The following is an 18,753-nucleotide window of genomic DNA, read 5'->3' on the forward strand; positions in this document are numbered from 1 at the left end:
TAGTTTCTCCCACTAGGAACAAATTCAAGAGTGCATAACAGATCACCAAATCATTATAATAATACATGTTCTTTCTATTACACACATGGAAATAATTTAGTGAACATGATTTATGAATGTTCTGTGTCTAATGCAAATAATGTCTTTAATTTAAGAGTTGTTATTTTAAATAACTCAAAAGCATCTAGAAGTGCAAGGGTTTATCGTATATTGTGCATGAAGATAACCCATGATAAAACATCAAAGGGCACTGTAAATTCTTCCATCTTACCATTTTATACTCCTTCCAGCCCCTCTGGAAATCCAGGCTTCCATCTTCCCGGTGTTGTATTACTGTCCAACCTCCCCCATTCACATCCATATTGCAAAATACCTGGGAAACAACAGGAAAATAATGGAAAGTAGAAATTATATACATCTCTAAAACATGTAAATCTAATATATTTCAAAATATAAATAGGATGGCAGGACTGTCCTGTAAGAAGAGGAAAACAGTTACACTTCACACATATTTATTGGTTATTTCTCCCACAATTCACATTTTTGCTGCACCTGATAAAATTCAAGCAGAAACATTTAATTACTTCTAAAAGTGTAAATTGTGTGGCTGAAAAGTATAACCTTATTTTCAGAGCACAATACAATTTTAGAGGTTGAGATATAGGTCAGTGGTAGCAGGCTTATCAGGTATGTGAAAAGCCCTGACCAGCATCAACTTCTATTACCCCCTGAAAAACTTAGAAGTCTCAAACTGAAATAGGCACTTATGGAAGTTTACATTTTAAAACAATTACTAATGTTCCCAATATTATATATCATTTTTTGGCCAATATATAACGGTTCAATTTTATTTAATGTTTTATTGAAATATTAATGTAATTAAGAACAAAATATTCAATTTTGTATTTTCAGGACTCATGCTTGCATACTATATTGCATACTGTAATAATTACTCTTGCTTGTTCAATATTACCCAGGGGACAAAATTTGGTGAATGGATTGTTAGAAATAAATTGTTTCAATTTTAGTCATGAACAATATGGCTGAGTGTATGCCTCTTAACTGTGTCAAGCTTTCCTTCCCTATGTAGAATAGTCATTCAAAGATTCAATGATCGTTTCAATTACTCTACATACAGGAACATTTATTTTAAAACTGATTCATTCTCCCCATACAGCTGTAATGGCATTTACAGAAATACATTGCAAAGTGATTACTCTGGAAAGCAGTCACTGTGACTCATGACATGTGCATCTGGCAGTTTGATTCTTCAAGAGCTGAAATATGAGGAGCAGCATTCGTTCACCAACGGAATAGTCAAGCATAGTGAAGACTGGTGAAAAGTGTACACAAGAGGCACCACCAGCAAGCTGGCTCTGTGTTAGAGCACAGATGGCCAAAGGGTATGGAAACAATGGCAAGAACCATCATTCACAGCAGAGTTCTTTCCTCTACGTCTTGAGAGTGAAGGGACTAAGACATGCATAGGAATGTGTGTGCATAGGAGTTAGGATACCTGGCCTCCAGAGGGCTCTTCCTCTAACTTGACACTTACCCTTATGTCTTTATTATCCTAGGAATTGACTCATCTCCAAATTCATACATTTAAATTCCATTTCTATTTCCAAGATCACTCTTCTGCTATTCTTCTACCTTTCTGCATCTGCTGTGTGTCCTCGCCATGACTCCTAACAAATTTCCCCTTAATTCTACTATATTCACCCACTTGTTCCTTCATTCAACACGCATTCTTTGGCATTGAGTCTATATATTACAATAGAGGAAATTATGATAAATAGAAGATGGATCATGCTCTCAAAACACCTTGACATTTCGACACTGATTGCTCTCATAAGGGTAAGAAGGCAGCAGAGTCCATAATTTTCCAACTTCAGTGATCTCAAGAAATAATAGCAGTAGTGATATAAATAGACTTCATACAAAGAGCTAATGAGTAAGAAAAGAAATGATTGTCATTTAGGATGTTGAGTTATATGTAGCATGGCCACTCAATAGAAGGAGTATCAAAGGGTAGCTAAAGATGAGATGATCTACTGGAGACAGACCAAGGGTATATGTGCAAGAAAATGGGAGGATAAGGAAGTGTCATTAACAATGACAAGGTTACTTATATCAGATAATTTGAACAGTTAATGTGCATTTTCTAACTTGATCCAGCACAGCCTATGAAGGTATACTTATTAAATCTATTCTGCAAATGCCACACAGAGATTTGTAGTAGCCTATCAATGGTTATAATTAGCAATAATGGTGAACTTAGCAGTTGACTTGGATTGTAACAAAGATTTAGGATTTGAACCTTTCATATGCCTAATTCAAATTTATTGGTAGTAAGATAACTAAAAGTAAATTTAAATAAATAAAGAAAGAAAAAGTGCTTAGAGATAGAAGGGGCAGTCCATGAATAGGTTTTAGTAAATAATTGCTATATACACAATACACACCGGTAAGTTGTGAATGGGCACATATTTGATTTTATTTTTTATCTATCATTTCTTACATAGTAACCTATTGTAGATATTAAATTAATATTCACTGCAGTCATAGATAAGAAAATGTGACTAACAGAATCCCAAGAAAATGAGTTATATGTGGGGTTGTGAAGGAGATAAAATTAATCAGTCATTTCAGAGAAGTCAAGTTAAATGAGTATTTTTTTTAAATACCTACAAATTTGAAATGAAGGAGGCATTAGTGACCTTGGCCCAAGAGATTTCAGGATCCCTATAAGTCTAAACTCAGGTAAAAGAGTTTAAGTGGAGCATTAGAGATTCCAAAGAAACACCAGGGCCAACTAACATTTGAAAGTAATAGAAGTTAGAATATCAAAAAAATATTCTGCTATGAGAAAGTAATGTCACTGGTTTCTTAATGAAATTTCAAAATGTGTTAATTGATTAATCCAAACAATCTCGGTTGTGTATTTATTTATGTATATGTATATATGTATGTATATGTATGAATCTATCTACCCATCTACTCACTCACCCACCCACCTACCCATACATCTATCCATCATCCATCCATCCATCCATCCATCCATCCACTCACCACCTACCTACCTATCTACCTTTCCTTCTATCTATCCATCCCCATTCTACCCATTGTCTCCACCCCCATTTATTTCTTTATGGAACTTTAGCTACTAACAAAAGTTAGTGTCCCAAGCTATAAATCTACCTAGCCACTCAGTAAAGTCATCACCACATTTGTACACTTACAAAGTACAGAGAAAACTTTGCTATGAGTTGTTAAAGACAGTTACTTAATGTAATTCTACATACTTTATTCTAAATCACCCACATTTTTCCCCTGAAACACAGCTTTCCTTTTAAAAGGAGGCATCTGACAACAACTTGCAATATTAAGTGTTAAGAATACATTTTGAGAAAGCCCAGAGAAAAACAGAGGGAAAGATGTTAAGAGATGTAAGATGGTCTGATTCTTATGAACATGCAACAGTAACAATGATATCAAATGCCATTGACAGGCTATAGGGACAATAGAACTAAGCTGACTTGAGGGTTAGATAAAGCTTCAACTCTGCTTTCTCTCATTTGTGAATGAGTGTGTGTGTGTGTGTGTGTGTGTGTGTGTGTGTGTGTGTAGATTAAAGGCACAGAAAACTCTTCTAGCAGAATTTAGAATAAGTGCTCTTAGATCTTAGATATGTTTTACAGATAATAAAAAGCAGGTTTTTATTATTTAATATTTATTGTTTGAATTTAGCATAATATATATTGAATTGAAGTATTGATATACATGACATTGAATATTATTTATATTAGTTATAATTTATTATGAATAGAATAACCTGTTCAAAACCAAATTATTCAAATGTTCAACACATTTGCTTTATAAGCATGATTATGGGGCTCTGTTTATTACTACTGCTATCATGATTACTGATCATGCTAAATTTTTAATCTGTATCTACTTAAGTTGGGTTCAGTCTTGAAAAAAAAGGAAAGAAGAGCCAATTTTAAAATCTATATTCAGAAGAAAAATAAAAAGTCCCTTCCTAACATATTAAGGACATTCCATGTAATGATCAATTTCAGAAGGCTCTGAGACATGAGAGTCCTGAAGAGTTCATTTGCTGGTCTTGTGTGGTCTGTGCTATCTGGCATGTTTTTCCTGTGGACAGGGGCCGTGCTCCATTTGCTACGTCGGTTGCATCTATTTATTCTATGACTGGGGCTTAGCTCTGTCCAAGAAAAGGCTGAACTGGCTTCTTCCCCAGGCAAGGTCAAAGCTCTCAAGCATTAAACACCTTTTAACTTAATACGGAGTTTTAAATCCAAACAAAAGGGGAGAATTTGATTCACATAGTTTTTACGCTTCTTTGCTTTATACAAATTGGAATGATTAACCTTCTGGATGCTAATTATTTTTTAATAACCTTAAATGGAAAAGGCTTAACATATTTGTTACAGTACTTTCTTCAGAATTAGAGGAATTATGCGTTCAGAAACAAATTTTTAATATTTTACAATAAGACTTATGATTTAATGGTTTGTTTTTGGACGAAGCTAAGCTGACTACAGGGCATTTGGCTTTAAACACTTGTGCAATGAAAAGAGAAATTCTGTTTCCCACTACTGTGTCTCGAAGGGAATGCAGAGTGAAATAACCACAAACCATGAATACTACGAAACAAAAGAAAGATATAAAAGATAGAATTCTCATCTTCTATCTGCTTGAAAAACTAAATCACCCTAAACTACTGCTTTTGCCTTCCACATGACATTTAAAACAATGCTTTCCAAACTTTAGCAATCATTTCTTTCTATGATGCCAGTCAAAATAGACTGTGGCAGCATGCACAGGACCTTCAAAGGTTCAAAACAGATGAGGTCCAGTGGTCAGAGGAGGAAGCAGACAGGAGTTCCCATCCTTAACTAAGAAGCCACCTCCAACAGACATCTGCTTACAAAGGAAAACAATTCTTTAATGCAGTCTCACTGGGTGGATTAACCACACTTCAGAGTAGACCCCATTCCCACCAGTAGAGGCCCAGTACAAAAGGAACTCAGTAATATTTTGTAGAATTTTAGTTCCACAGTACTGTGTCTGGGCATTTTTTGTGTTACAGTTTTTTGGCTTGTATATTATGGCTTTTGAAATTTTGTTTTTTTTTGTTGTTGTTGTTGTTGTTGTTGTTGGTGGTGGTGGTGGTGGTGGTGGTGTGTGTGTGTGTGTGTGTGTGTGTGTGTGTGTGTGTGTGTGTTTCTGTGTTTTCACTTATTCTTTTTTATTCTGGTTTATTTTCTTGTTTTAAAGAAAGGCAGAAATCATGGAGTTGGGTGGATGAGAGGGGTAGGGTCTGGGAAGTAGGGGAAGGGAACCATGGTTAGAATATAGGATATGAAAAGATGGGTACTCAATTTAATAGACAGATAGATAGATAGATAGATAGATAGATAGATAGATAGATAGATAGATAGATAGATAGATATTCTGGTATATTACAGTCCTGGCATCTCCAAATAGATGAGTATTTGCTGTTATTCACTCTTTTCTGTTATCTTTGTTTTGTTTTATTTATTGATTATTTTATTTATTTATATTTCAAATGTTATCATCCTTCCCAGTTTCCCCTCCACACGTCCCAATCTCTTCCCTTCTCCCCCATCTGCCCATCCACTCCTACCTCAGAGCCCTAGCATTCCCCTACTCTGGGTCATCCAGGACCAAAGGAATCCCCTCCCATTGATGCCATGTAAGGTAATCCTCTGCTAGATATGCAGCTAGAGCCATGAGTTCCCCCATATGTACTCTGTCATCTTAACTATTTTATTGATTACTTCATATACCATATCATACACACTTAATATTAGTATTGCTAATTTTTAGAGACAAGTATAGTTAACCTCTGATGAACTTGTGAGAACATTGCAGAAAGAATAAAAGAAAAGAGATGAGCGTTTGCTAAGCATATTCAAGAATAGTAGTGACTGTTATGTTATAGTAGTGACCATACCCCAGTCTAATTAGAAAAGACAAATAATGAATTTTCTCATTTTATATTAGCTTTTAAATTCAATAATCAGCTTCTGAAATTCTTGTAATGAACTCATAAACATGTGTTATTTCCAAGGCCATGTTAAATGATTATACTAAGAGATTTCAAACAAAATGTGTTACCAGCCTTAAAAAGTGTAGGAAAATCAGTCTGAATCAATGAATACTGATACTTGTGGAAGAATTCTATTAGGCGTGTCAGACTTCTGCTACATATGTGACACACAGGAGGGCAGGACAACATTTCTGATGTAAATAAATAAAAGAAGTGTGTAAAAATCATGATGGAAAAAAAAGAGTTCTCTTAGGGAAAAGAAAAAATATATATTCCTTTAAACTCCTAATGAGAACACTTTTAGTTTACACAACAAAATGTCTGGAAAACCCTATTATAATGAGGTGGCTGGCTCTTACATTGAATTCCTCAAGAGAGAGTGTGTGTAGACTTATTTTAGGATATCCAAATGCCCCTCCCTACCATCAGTTTTTCTCATTTCTTGTATATTCATATTTTTGTATGATTCTTTGTTTTATTTTATTTTTAAGTCACACATTACTTGGTTCAAAGAATGTTGCCCAGAATGCATATAAAAAAATGTCAGGTGAAATCAAAGAGCATTTGTGAGTCTTTCCCACATCTTGTGCCTTCTACCCCATCTTTCTCACTCCCACCTATAGAGCAAATCCGAAGGCTTCTTTCAAGAAGAAAATTATCTCAAGAAAAGAGAAAAATAGCAAAACAGCCATACCCAGTAGTCCTTATTGAAATCAGGATCAAGAGACAGGAGTATAAGAGATTTAGCTTTTGACTGGACCAGGACTTTAGACCGGACATGAGGCCTTGTATAGTATGTGGCACACTGGTATCCAAGATTCAACTCCCTTGCTTATCAAAAGGTCCCGAAGTCAGGAAAACTGTTGGGATTAGTGATACTAGATCGACATGCTGATGATGTCATGGCTAGTTCATGCTTTTCTTCATTTGCTCATTGATTTATTAAGGACCTAGTGTGTGAAGAAAACATGCTTGGCATGTTTGTAAAAAAGATGCCACAGTCCCTTCTTTGTAGAACTCTAATTACAGAAATGTCCTACAAAGTTACCTGGGGAAATGGAAGGTCAAAATATGTGCATTTTTTCACAGGATTCAAAGAAAGTGAAGATGCATAAACAGGTGCTACAAAGGACAGAGGAAAGTGGTTTTTATTTTATTTTTTTATTCTATAATTTCTTTATTTGCATTTCAAATGTTATTCCCTTTCCTAGTTTTCCCTCTGAAAACCCCCTATCCCATCCCTCGTCCCCATGCTTCTATGACGGTGCTTCTCCACCCACCCAGCCACTCCTGCTTCCCCGTCTTAACATTCCCCTACACTGGGGCATCGAGCCTTCACAGGACCAAGGGCCTCTCCTCCCATTGGTGTCCAACAAGGCCATCCTCTGCTACATATGCCGCTGGAGCCATGAGTGTACTCCCTGTGTATTCCCTGGTTGGTGGTTAGAGGAAAGTGTTCTATCCAAGAATTGTCATCTGTCTTTGAGCCTTCTAAATGCAGCAAAACTTTTGCATGTTGAAATACAGGTAGGTTTGTTGCCTCTGATCCCGGTGTCTTTGACTGCCTCACCTAAAGGTCCCTATATAACCTCCTTCAAAGAGCCACCTCAAGCACTACACTTCTGTAATATTTGATAAACTCTAAATAACCATTTTCTCCATTACACTGAGAATTCTGTTTTTTATTTATGTTCTTTGACAGTTACTGGAAAATGAATGACATCCAATTAATTGTACATAGATGGATGTTTAATGGACGAATGCAGTGGAGGGTCTCTAAAAGAGATAGGATAGCAAGATGTTGCTTAATTACTTCCAAGTTTACTTTAAGCATTGGTCAACATGAAGAATGGGATGTTCTCCCCACTTGCATTCAAGTATCTATGAGAGCTCATTCTTTCACTATTGTATGATAAGACAGGCTACAATCCTTTCATGTTAACAGGAGCAATAATTCTGTAAATACCTGGAGTTGGCCTGCTCTCTGACATCTTGGGACTTTGGAAGATCACTCTAATATGTTCTTATGTACAGAGGGGAAATGTGAAAACAGCATATAATTTGTACAACAAGCATGCCTGAGCACATCCAAGAAACAGAAGAAAACAAAAGTTTATGTAATAAACAGATCCGAGGTACTGAGGTTAGAGGAATGTCTGCAGAATATTGGTTTCATTGTCCATGGATCATCCTAAAAATAGAATCCCTCAGGTAACAGAAAAAGAGTAGATGACATGCACGCATGCATGTGTGCGTGTGTGTGTGTATGAGAGAGAGAGAGAGAATGTGTATCCAATGTGTATTGTGTTCAAAAACTCACAAATTTGTTTGATTATATAGCAATTCAACCAGGATCTGCTTTCCATCCCATAAACAAGCACTTCTGATCTTACCTTTTTGGGTTCTGGCATATTATTAAAATAAATAGTGTAGATTCCACTTTTATTAAAACCAGCTTGATATACATCTGCACAGTCTCGAAATGGTTTCTCTTCTTCTCTTTTTCCTCCCTTTAGCAAAACTGCAAATTTAAAAGAGAGAAACTTTAATATATAAATAAGAACTTCAGTATTATTACCACCCAATGGATTACAAACATAGCAGGTCTTCGTTGTCTTGACTTAATATCCACACTGTATATATTAAAAACTAAAACATACCCACCTACCAAATAACTGGTAAGGTTAAAAAATTGAGAGAAAACCCTGTGGATCAATTTCCAATTACATAGTAATCTTATATTAATTTATTTATTTTGGTTTTTCTATATCCTCAAAACCTCATCCTGTTGGACAAATCACATGATTATGTAGTGCTTCCTACTGTTAGCAATTTATGTCAATGTTTCCTGTCCAATTTATGAAACAGTTCTATTTAAATTTCAAAAAAAAGTTTAATTTATTTATTTCATTGTTGGGAATCTCACATTTAGGTATATGTTCTCAATGAGTTATATGTAGCTCAAACTCCAGGTTTAAAAATATCCCAAAACCTTTAAAAAGTACAAACTAATTAATTCTTTGAGAACTTCCTACATTCATATAGTGTCTTTTGATTGACTCATCCCTTACTCTTTCCGGTGCCTCCCACTCACACCCCTCTTGATGTTCTGTTGTTGTTGTTTTTTTTAACAACTCATACAGTCCATTGTTTTATGTCTAAATACTGTTCAATGTGGGGCTACCCAGTGGAGCATAGTTGACTCGCCAGCAGCCACACCCTTAAATAAAACTAATTCTCTTTCCCTTAGAAGTTGAATCCCTGCTTCCCCTGTGCTAGAATGTTGACTGGCTTGGCCTCATGTGAAGGTCTTATGGAGGCAATCATAGCTTCCATGAGTATAGTGGTTCCGTAATGCCAGGATAACACTGGTTGTCCCAGTCTTCCCTGACCTCTGCCTTTTAAAAACATTTCTTCCTCTCTTTCCAATGGTTCCCAAGACTTGGTGAAAAGGGTTGATTATATATGTCCCATTTCCAGCTGAACCCTCCGCAGACACTTATTTTCTGCACTATATCCAACTTTGAGTTTCTGCATTAACCACCAGCCACTGCACAAAGACATTTCTTCAGTGGTATTAGAAAAATGAAATCAGAAGGCAGTTTGATACTATGTCCATTTTACATCATAATAGTATATTTGCCTCTAAGGCTTGTGGCCTCTGTTGTTGTATACATCTACAGTATCAGAAATTCCTTTCTTCTTGTAGATATAATCACAATGAAGTTGGTTGCCCACATGCCACTTGTACCTTTATCACACTCTTAAAACTATACAGAGTAGCTCTAATTAAATTTATACACTTTTTTGATTTCTAGAATTTAAGGTGACGTATTTCTAAACTTATTCCTAAACTTAATTTCTAAATACTATTAATTTGCTCATTTTGTACCATCTGTGCAATGATCTGACTTCTGGGTATTAAATAACACACAACGTGCAGTTAAACTTTCTAGGTTTTTAAATTGGCTTATAAATTTATAAACTTTATTTTCCCTTTTTTCTTTCTAATATATATGTGTATATAATACATATATAATATTGCATATTTATATATATACATATACATATATATTATGAGACAGAGTTTCAGAGTTTCTTTGTATAACTCTGGCTGTCCTGGAACTCACACTGTAGACCAGGTTGCCTTTGAACTTAGAGATCTGCCTGTCTGCATTTGCCACCATGCCTGATTCTTGTTTTATGTACTGTACCCTCCTCCAGCCTTGAGCAGGCTGGCTCAGACCTGGTCTGCCACAGCAGTGTAGCCCACCTAGAGTGGAGTCTTCTCTCACAGTCTCTCCCATGCAGCCTCAGCCTTCCTCTCAGGAACCCAGTTCATGTAGCCACTGGCAGCTACGGTTTTATACTTTCAAAATCTAGTTGTTTTAATAACTTTGGCTTTAATAGTTTTTTAATTTCTAGAACTCTTCAATCTAAGCCCACATAACACTACTGCCTATGTTTGATACTTTAAACATTCACATTACATTTGATGTATAAATTCTTTCTTTAAGAAGTACTTTGGCCATATCAGTCACTATTCCATTGTAACAAAAGCTAATAATGAGTTTTTTTAATGAGAAACTAATGAGAAACGCCTTATTTTACTCAGTGAGCTTTTCCCATTTATAAGTTCTCATTAAATGAAATAAAAGTACAAATTGACCATTTAAAAGTTTCTGTCTAGAGATATATATGCTGTATAAAACATTAATGACAGTATTTTCTAACAAATATATGATATTTTAAAAATTGGTTTCATTTAATTAAATTTTTTGTAGTAATATTTTGTGTTTAATGAATATGTTTTCAATCATTTTAATTCACAATGTTCCTACATAATAAAAACATCAAATATCCACTCTAAGTAACTGTTATTAAACAGATTTGTACTACATGAAAAGGCTCTAAAAATACTGGCTTGACTTAAGTGTAACTTAATCACATTTTTCTTTTATAAGTAATAAGCAATCTAATATTTATAGAATAAGTTATGTTAATGTAAATATTTTAACCCTTTAAACTGCTAGATTGTGTTCCAAGAAAGCAAAGTATTTGTGTGAGGTACATTTCCATAATGTAAACAATAAAATGCTTAATAACTCATCATTTTATATGCAACTGATGCCTGTGCTAATGGTTTTTGCATAGTTATATTCAAAGCAATATTTAAGCATCATTATAAAAAACTACAGTGTCAACACAGAATGAGTACACAAACTGGAAGCTTTGACAGTGAAGCATAGTTCTCAGTTTGCTTGCTTGTTTGTTTGTTTGTTTTTGTTTTTTCTAAATGTATGCAAAGAAACATTTAAAACATATAGGTAAATGTTTACTAAAAAAGCCATTTTTAGTAACACTGAGTATCACAACGCCATATCTAAAAACAAAGAAACAGTTTGGTAGGATTTACTTATGAAATCTGTATGTTGGGCCATTAGTTTTCAAAATCAATTGTTTCTACACACTTTATACTTGATCCCTTCTTAGTGTAAAAGTGAAAAATATCGTCATTGAATGCCCTGAACAGTACTGTGTAGGAAGACTGCCTGAAATTTATTATAGCATATGAGGATGATAAACACAGGAAAATGTGGTGAACAGAAACCCATAGAGGAAACTCAGTTTCCCTTTTAGGGTGAGAAAAGAAGAAAGTCGTTTATCTAGCAAGAAAATGTTTCTCCCATTGAACACACCACTTCCTGTACTCCTGCATGTGGTTATTTAAGGGGAGCACACTCCCCTTCCTCCTTTCTTCACCTCCTGTGTCCTTTGCTTTTCCACTTCAGGAAGATGTGGGTGAAAGGGCTGTGCTGTGCCAGAGAAGCTCTTTCACAAACACGAGGAGGGGAAAGGTTGTCTATTGGATTACATTGTGGGATTTGTGTCAGTGAGGTTTAAATTAGTAGCATAAATTCTTTACCAAGGAAAATATACTATGGTTACATTTTTGTTGTGACAGTAATGTGTGTGACATAGATCTTTGGTTTGATCTGTGTTTTAATCAGCATTTTTGACAATCTGATAGATGTTCTGTCCAGGAGAAACTTTCTTTTCCCAAACACTAGACTGCTTCTTCTACATCATTAAAATTTGTCTTGAAAACTTTGATTTTTGGATGTTAAAATATTGAAAAAAAATAAACTTAATTGAACAGATTCATCCACTGCATATTTTGGGTATTTTTATTTTATATTTGGGGCATAAAGAAGAATGCATTGAAATAGGTAGATTGACTTCCAAGGTGTTCATTAAAATTAATCAACTTATAAAGTAGTTCTACATATTTTGAGAGCAGGCATGTAAATCACAAACTAAGCGGAGTCAAGAACAATAATGCTAGGGAAATAATAATTACTATCACTGACGTAATGATCGTAGAAAGCATTGGTAATGGCAACGTTACACTCCCTTCACTTTTCTGAAATAAATACAACTGAAACATGGAAGTCCACAGGGAGTAGTAGCTGCTATGACCTTTCTCTCCCCAAGTTCAAACCCTGTAGCTTATCAAATCCAGAAAAGCCAAAGTTATCTGGTCCTTTATAGATTTTATTGAATTGGCCTCTTCTTATAAAACTTAATTGGCTTATTTCAATCATTGTGTCAATTGGGGTATAATAATTGCTTTAAGTAAAAAAGCCAGAAGAAATTTCAGGGTATGCTGAAATCTTTATCTAATAGTAGAAATTCAAAGATCCTTAATATTAAATAATAGCATTGTGATACATAGACCATATTTTGGTTTTTATCATTTGAATAATTTCACTGTTAAATATTAGAGTGTTCTGAAATTTAGTGTAATGCTTAGATATTATGAAAATTGGGAGAAGCAAAGAAAGAATAAAAAAGATGAATTTGTTGAACTTTACAAGTGTCAGATACAGTGATAAACTTTTTACAGAAGTTTTTAGATTCATTAGACCAGTGGAGCCTGGAGGAGGACAAAGTAAATAACACAACACACACATAGCCATACACACACACACACACACACACACACACACACACACACAGAGAGAGAGAGAGAGAGAGAGAGAGAGAGAGAGAGAGAGAGAGAGAGAATGAATGGAAGAGGATGTAAGAGGCATCAGCTATTCTGAGCTGTGGAATGATCCAGAAACTGGCTCAATGTCTTTGGCTATCTTCCAGAGGCTTTAAACTTCTTGTAAAAGTAGACATACTTGAAAGCATTAATTTAACAACAATATGAACTAACCAGTACCCCCAGAGCTCGTGTCTCTAGCTGCATATGTAGCAGAAGATGGCCTAGTTGGCCATCATTGAGAAGAGAGGCCCCTTGGTCTTGCAAACTTCATATGCCCCAGTAGAGGGGAATGCCAGGGCCAAGAAGTGGGAGTGGGTGGGTAGGGGAGCAGGGCAGGGTAGGGTATAGGGAACTTTTGGGATAGCATTTGAAATGTAAATAAAGAAAATATCTAATAAAAAAAGATTAAAAAGGGAGCTAAAGGGATCTGCAACCCTATAGGTGGAACAACATTATGAACTAACCAGTACCCTGGAGCTCTTGACTCTAGCTGCATATGTATCAAAAGATGGCCTAGTCGGCCATCACTGGAAAGAGAGGCCCATTGGACTCGCAAACTTTATATGCCCCAGTACAGGGGAACACCAGGGCCAAAAAGTGGGAGTGGGTGGGTAGGGGAGTGGGGGTGGGAAGAGTAGGGGGGATTTTTGGGGTAGCATTGGAAATGTAAACGAGGAAAATGCCTAATAAAATAAATAAATAAAAAAATAAAACATTGGAGCACTGTGGCATCACAGTTAAGAAATGTAACACAACAGTGGAGCATGGTGACACCAGAGTTCAGCACTGTGACACCACAGTGCAGAACTGTGACAGCACAGTGGAGCAATGTGATACCACATTTGAGCACTATTACACCACAGTGTAGAACAATTTAAAAAAATGAATTTAACTCTTGACCTTTATACCTAAAGATTTCTCTTTGACAGTATTATATTTTTCCTCTCCTGTACTGTAGCTCCCAATGGGTATACTTTTCCTCTAATTGAGAGTCTTGAATGTCACTGTTCTAACCTGCCTTATCCTAACATTCCCTTTCTTTCATCCTACCCTTGATCATGAATCAGGTGCTGAAGAAGGGCTAAGGTTGCATTTAGCTTTTGTGGTGATCTCTATCTGCTTTCTCCTCACTCAGGAGGCATTCTCAATCCAGCTTCTTCAATGCAATACTATCATTTCTGGCATCTTAAATCTTGTTTGCTATACTGAGTATCTCAACTGTTACACTTCTTTTTTCAACACTGCATCTCACTCTGGTCTTCTGTCATTCTTTGTATTCAATCTATACAACTGCTTGGTTTCCTATGAGGAGCCAATCCCTTTGTTCTTCAGAATGCATTGTTCCTTCTGTATCCTTGACATCCCTTTGTACTTCAGAAGTAATCATTGCTTCTCTTTCACTTTGCACACTGAACACTTACAGCCCCACTTCTCTTCCTCTAAGTTCACCACTCCTTTCTTTATTGTTTTATCTGCACATTAAATAACTTTGGATGTGTATTAAGACTCCTTCACACACTATCTATCGTGGCTTCAAAGTACTACGGAGATGATTATAATATAAAAGAAGGCTTAACTGCATGTTTCCGTGATTATTGATTGATTTCACATGTTTTATTTCTATTTATCTGTCAGAGTCCCTCCTGCTACCCCAGCTTTCATTCAACTTAGGCTAGCCAATCTGTCTAGCTACATTACTCTCTTCCCCTTTATTGATCTCTTTCGTCTCCCAGTTATTATCAATGAAAAATGAATGAAACTATAAATAAAAAACAATGACCTTATGGTTTTATAATTGTTCTCTTTATTTCTTGTCACTTCTTTTTAATTAATTCAAAACATATTAATTGAACAGCACCTAGGTGTAGAATTTTGTCTCGGCAATAACGATGCAGACAAAAGGACTATCAAACATGTTCTCAGTGAGATCACAGTCAGAATTGGGGGTTGTCTATTATAGCAGTAGATCTTTCATGATAATTGCATCTATGATAAATAACTTCATGACAGCACAAAAACTTAGCTCCTTACTGGCATAAGCAAAAAAGATAACTTTAGGTAAAACATGATTAGGTTTCCAACCATGTGACTCTAAGATGTGTTTCTTTATCTTCCTCATGAGTCACTTTGTTGGTTCTCTACCTGGTCACAGGATGGCTGGCAACAGTCTCTAGGGCTATCATATTACTAGTGTAAACAGAATATCAAAAAGAAAGAATGCAGATAATTGTTATCTTAAAGACATATGTCAAGTACATTGGGAACTTTCAAGGAGAATGAGCTCCATCTGCCAAGCAGACTCAGGAGAGCTGCCTCAAAGAGATAACACTTAAAATAATAAAACCTGCAGAACAGCTCAGCAGAAGTAAAGTCTAAGCGCCTGGTATGTCAGTTCAAAGACTTCACTCATGCACATATCAGCAATAAATCTAGAAAGGCTTGGGGAAGGGTCATTCTTCATTCTATTCATTTAGCCTTATCTGTATAGCCAAATCTTTGTCTTCTAAAGTGAAGATCAGGAACATGAGCAGGTGCATGTCTATCTGTCACCAGGCAACATTTGGTCAGTAAGCAACTGGAAAGTGAGACCGGCAGCTGTTGACTGTTCACTGCATTTCCCTTCATTTGAGGAACCAATCTCAACCCAGATGGAGTACCGACCACCCAATTTACTTCAGGGAAGGGCCAGGAAAGCTGAGGCAGAGGGTCACTTGAATCCATATGAACCTTCAAGAGAAAACTTCCTGGAATGTGGACTTATTAATTCTTAATCTTAGCCACCCTAGAGAACACAGAGACCCATTAGCCTTGCTTTGAGAGGCAAGGCAAAGCACTGGCTCTTCTTTTTAGCCAATAGCCTGGTGTAAGAAATCAATTACTGAGACATTCTTTTAGGACTGAAATGTGGTGAGTGAGTGAGTCAAAGCTTTTCAAGTTTCGCAAATATTAAAATACACATGGATAAAATTATCTGTTCAAGGAAAAAAATGGGGAACTTTATGACTCAGAATCATTAGGGATGTACCGACGTTTGGAAATGACCTAAATCAGTGGGTTCAATAGGTCACCGAAGTTCTGGGAGCATAAGTATAAGCAAAAATGGCAAACCTGACAAGGAACAAATAGTCTCAAAGTTGAAACATTTGATTCTGTACTACCCAAGCAGGTATATAGACATTAACAAAAACAAAATCAAACAGTAAAAAATAAATTAAAAAAAAAAAAAACAAAACAAAAAGTCTGTGACTCTGAAGACCTTCCCCAGAAATCTAAAATAATTTAAACTGACTTTCAGAAGTAAAAGAAAAAAGCATTTTTTTTCATTACAAGGGTGTGAAAACTGAGTTATTTACAAGTACTCCACCATTCAGTATTTGAAGACATAGGTATGAAGATGAAAGCTACTTCCCAGTGATGTTACAGCCCATGTGCAAATATTTATAGCTGCAAGAATACAGTCAAGTCTTATGCTTAGAAGTGTGTGACATTTTTGTCCCATCTAAAATGCACGTGCAAAGATAAATGTCTGTTGATTGCTAACTTTGTGTAACAATTTTAGCCTACAGAGAACAGTAAATGTGTTTACATAATATATATATGTATAATATCGCATAACATATATACACATAATACATACATTCTGTTCTTAAACACTCTTAATCTGAAGTTTGAATTAAGTTAGTAGATGTTCCTCTTCTTTTCAAAGCTGCCAATGAATGCTCCACATACTCTCTCATTATTTCAATTGGCATATCTTAAAACAATTAGTTATTTGATCTTCACCTAAAATACTTATATATATTATATAACCTATAAATTCTTAATTTCACAGTGGTACAATAATAATCATGATCAAGTGAACTAGTGTTCATTAACTATTACCCAGTGCTACATTCTGAATTTTGTATGTGCAGTTTGTTTTAAGTGTTTCATTCCATCCTTATATACATCTTAACAAGAAGTTTTGGAACATATTACTTAGATAAAGCAAGGCTCAGTGATAATGTTTTATCTCATTAAAACTTGTGGCAAAGCTCAGTGATAACAATGATGAGAGATGTGGCTGTGTGTTTTCCTAGCCACAGTAAAACTGAGCCCAAATAAAATGCCAATAGATCATCTGACCTAGATGCCTCTGAAATGCTATTTTCAGCTGAAAAGTCATACCGAGTTTCTGGGGTAGTTTAACATAGGCCTTCATTCTGAATCAGTACAGGGTTTTCTCAATGAAGTAGGCTACACAAGGAAGTGACAAGAGGTAGATGTGACAGATGTTGACATGAGGATAAAAGGAGACACAGGCAGAAGAATTGTCCATGAGATGGGAATCCGTGTCAGAAATGTGCATCTGTGATGATCCACAACTTCAAAAGCTAATGAGATTAATAGGAATTAATAGGTTTGTGGAGCTGGGCCTGGAACTGGGAGATGAAGTTCAGAGGCAACAAAGCAGTCTTGTGTCCATAAGGCTCTGTGTTTAAATCAGCACTACAGATGAACCTCTAGTCTCATCGTACATGTTGTTTTAATATGAAAAAATGATGGTACATAGCTCTGGTGTGGTTTGATTGGTATATCTAGTTCCTTCCTTCAATGTCCCTCTAATAAAAAATAATTCATACATAAAACTTAATGTACATTCACATCCCCAGTATTAAAATAAGAGTAGAACAAAAATATTTGGCTAAATTTTTTAACTTTGTTTAATGATGTAGCCATTCATTTTTCAGAAATTCTTTTTCTATATTTTCTCTTTGGGGCCCCAACAGGCAGTCTTGAATGCTGTGTGACCTCTGTCATTTGTTCATGAAGTCACTTCATTAACAAAGATACTTCAGGTTTCAAGTGTGTTAATTTCCCATGTAATGTTTTCAGCCTGGCTGAACTGTATTGATTTTACACAAAAGACTTCCAGTGCTGGTGGGAAAACTTTAAAGACATGTTTTTATACTCTGTTGTGAGCATAACTGATTTCAGTCAAATCTATTAATGTGGAATGAACGAATGTCCCTGGGTAATGCTAGAAACACAGAGTCAGTGTCAGATGCCCCTGAACACTGGTGCACTAGGAAGTCTTCAAGGTTTTAAAGAAAACAAAGGCTGATGGGCACCATGTGACCATCACTTCGTCTCTGACATTTGTGATATAATAAACTGGAATTCTGGAATGTTTATTCAGGGACTACATATGGTTCACACGATCACAGAGCTTCCTAAGGCATTAGAAGACAGGGAACAGTTGCATAGAACCATGAGGAGGCTGGGATATTCTAGGACACTAGGCATGCTCTCAGGTGTGTGATAGTTTATATTAAGCTATCTAGCAGCAAAGAGGACCCACAGATGATATCCTTGTTTCTGTCTTTTTCTATCTATGCCTCTCTGTACTGTCTACCATATATATAATGGTGTACCCAATAGATACAAAAACTCTGAAAGAAACATCCAAGACTGATGGATGTGTGGAGCTTCAGGATTTATTTTGGTTAAGATTAGCTGTGTGTATATGTGTGTTGACAAGTTTAAATAACTGGCCATACCTCCCTTCACAACTACATCTCTACTTAAAACTGAACCTTAAGTTCAAATTCATTATTTAAGA

At 35.8% G+C, this 18,753-nt stretch overlaps 1 protein-coding gene across 3 annotated transcripts in view; it reads right to left on the reverse strand.

The window, feature by feature from the left end:
- The window catches only part of Angpt1 (angiopoietin 1), a 252,311-nt gene that overhangs the window by 43,218 nt on the left and 190,340 nt on the right, over positions 1 to 18,753 (reverse strand). For all 3 annotated transcript variants that reach the window (NM_001286062.1, NM_009640.4, XM_006520323.2), the window contains exons 5-6: positions 8,494 to 8,621; positions 272 to 373 (exon numbers count right to left, since the gene is read on the reverse strand). In NM_001286062.1, the coding sequence (NP_001272991.1) occupies positions 272 to 373; positions 8,494 to 8,621 (230 nt within the window). The remainder of the gene's footprint in view (positions 1 to 271; positions 374 to 8,493; positions 8,622 to 18,753) is intronic.

Source organism: Mus musculus, chromosome 15 (assembly GCF_000001635.26).
Source record: "Mus musculus strain C57BL/6J chromosome 15, GRCm38.p6 C57BL/6J".
Classification (NCBI taxonomy): domain Eukaryota; kingdom Metazoa; phylum Chordata; class Mammalia; order Rodentia; family Muridae; genus Mus; species Mus musculus.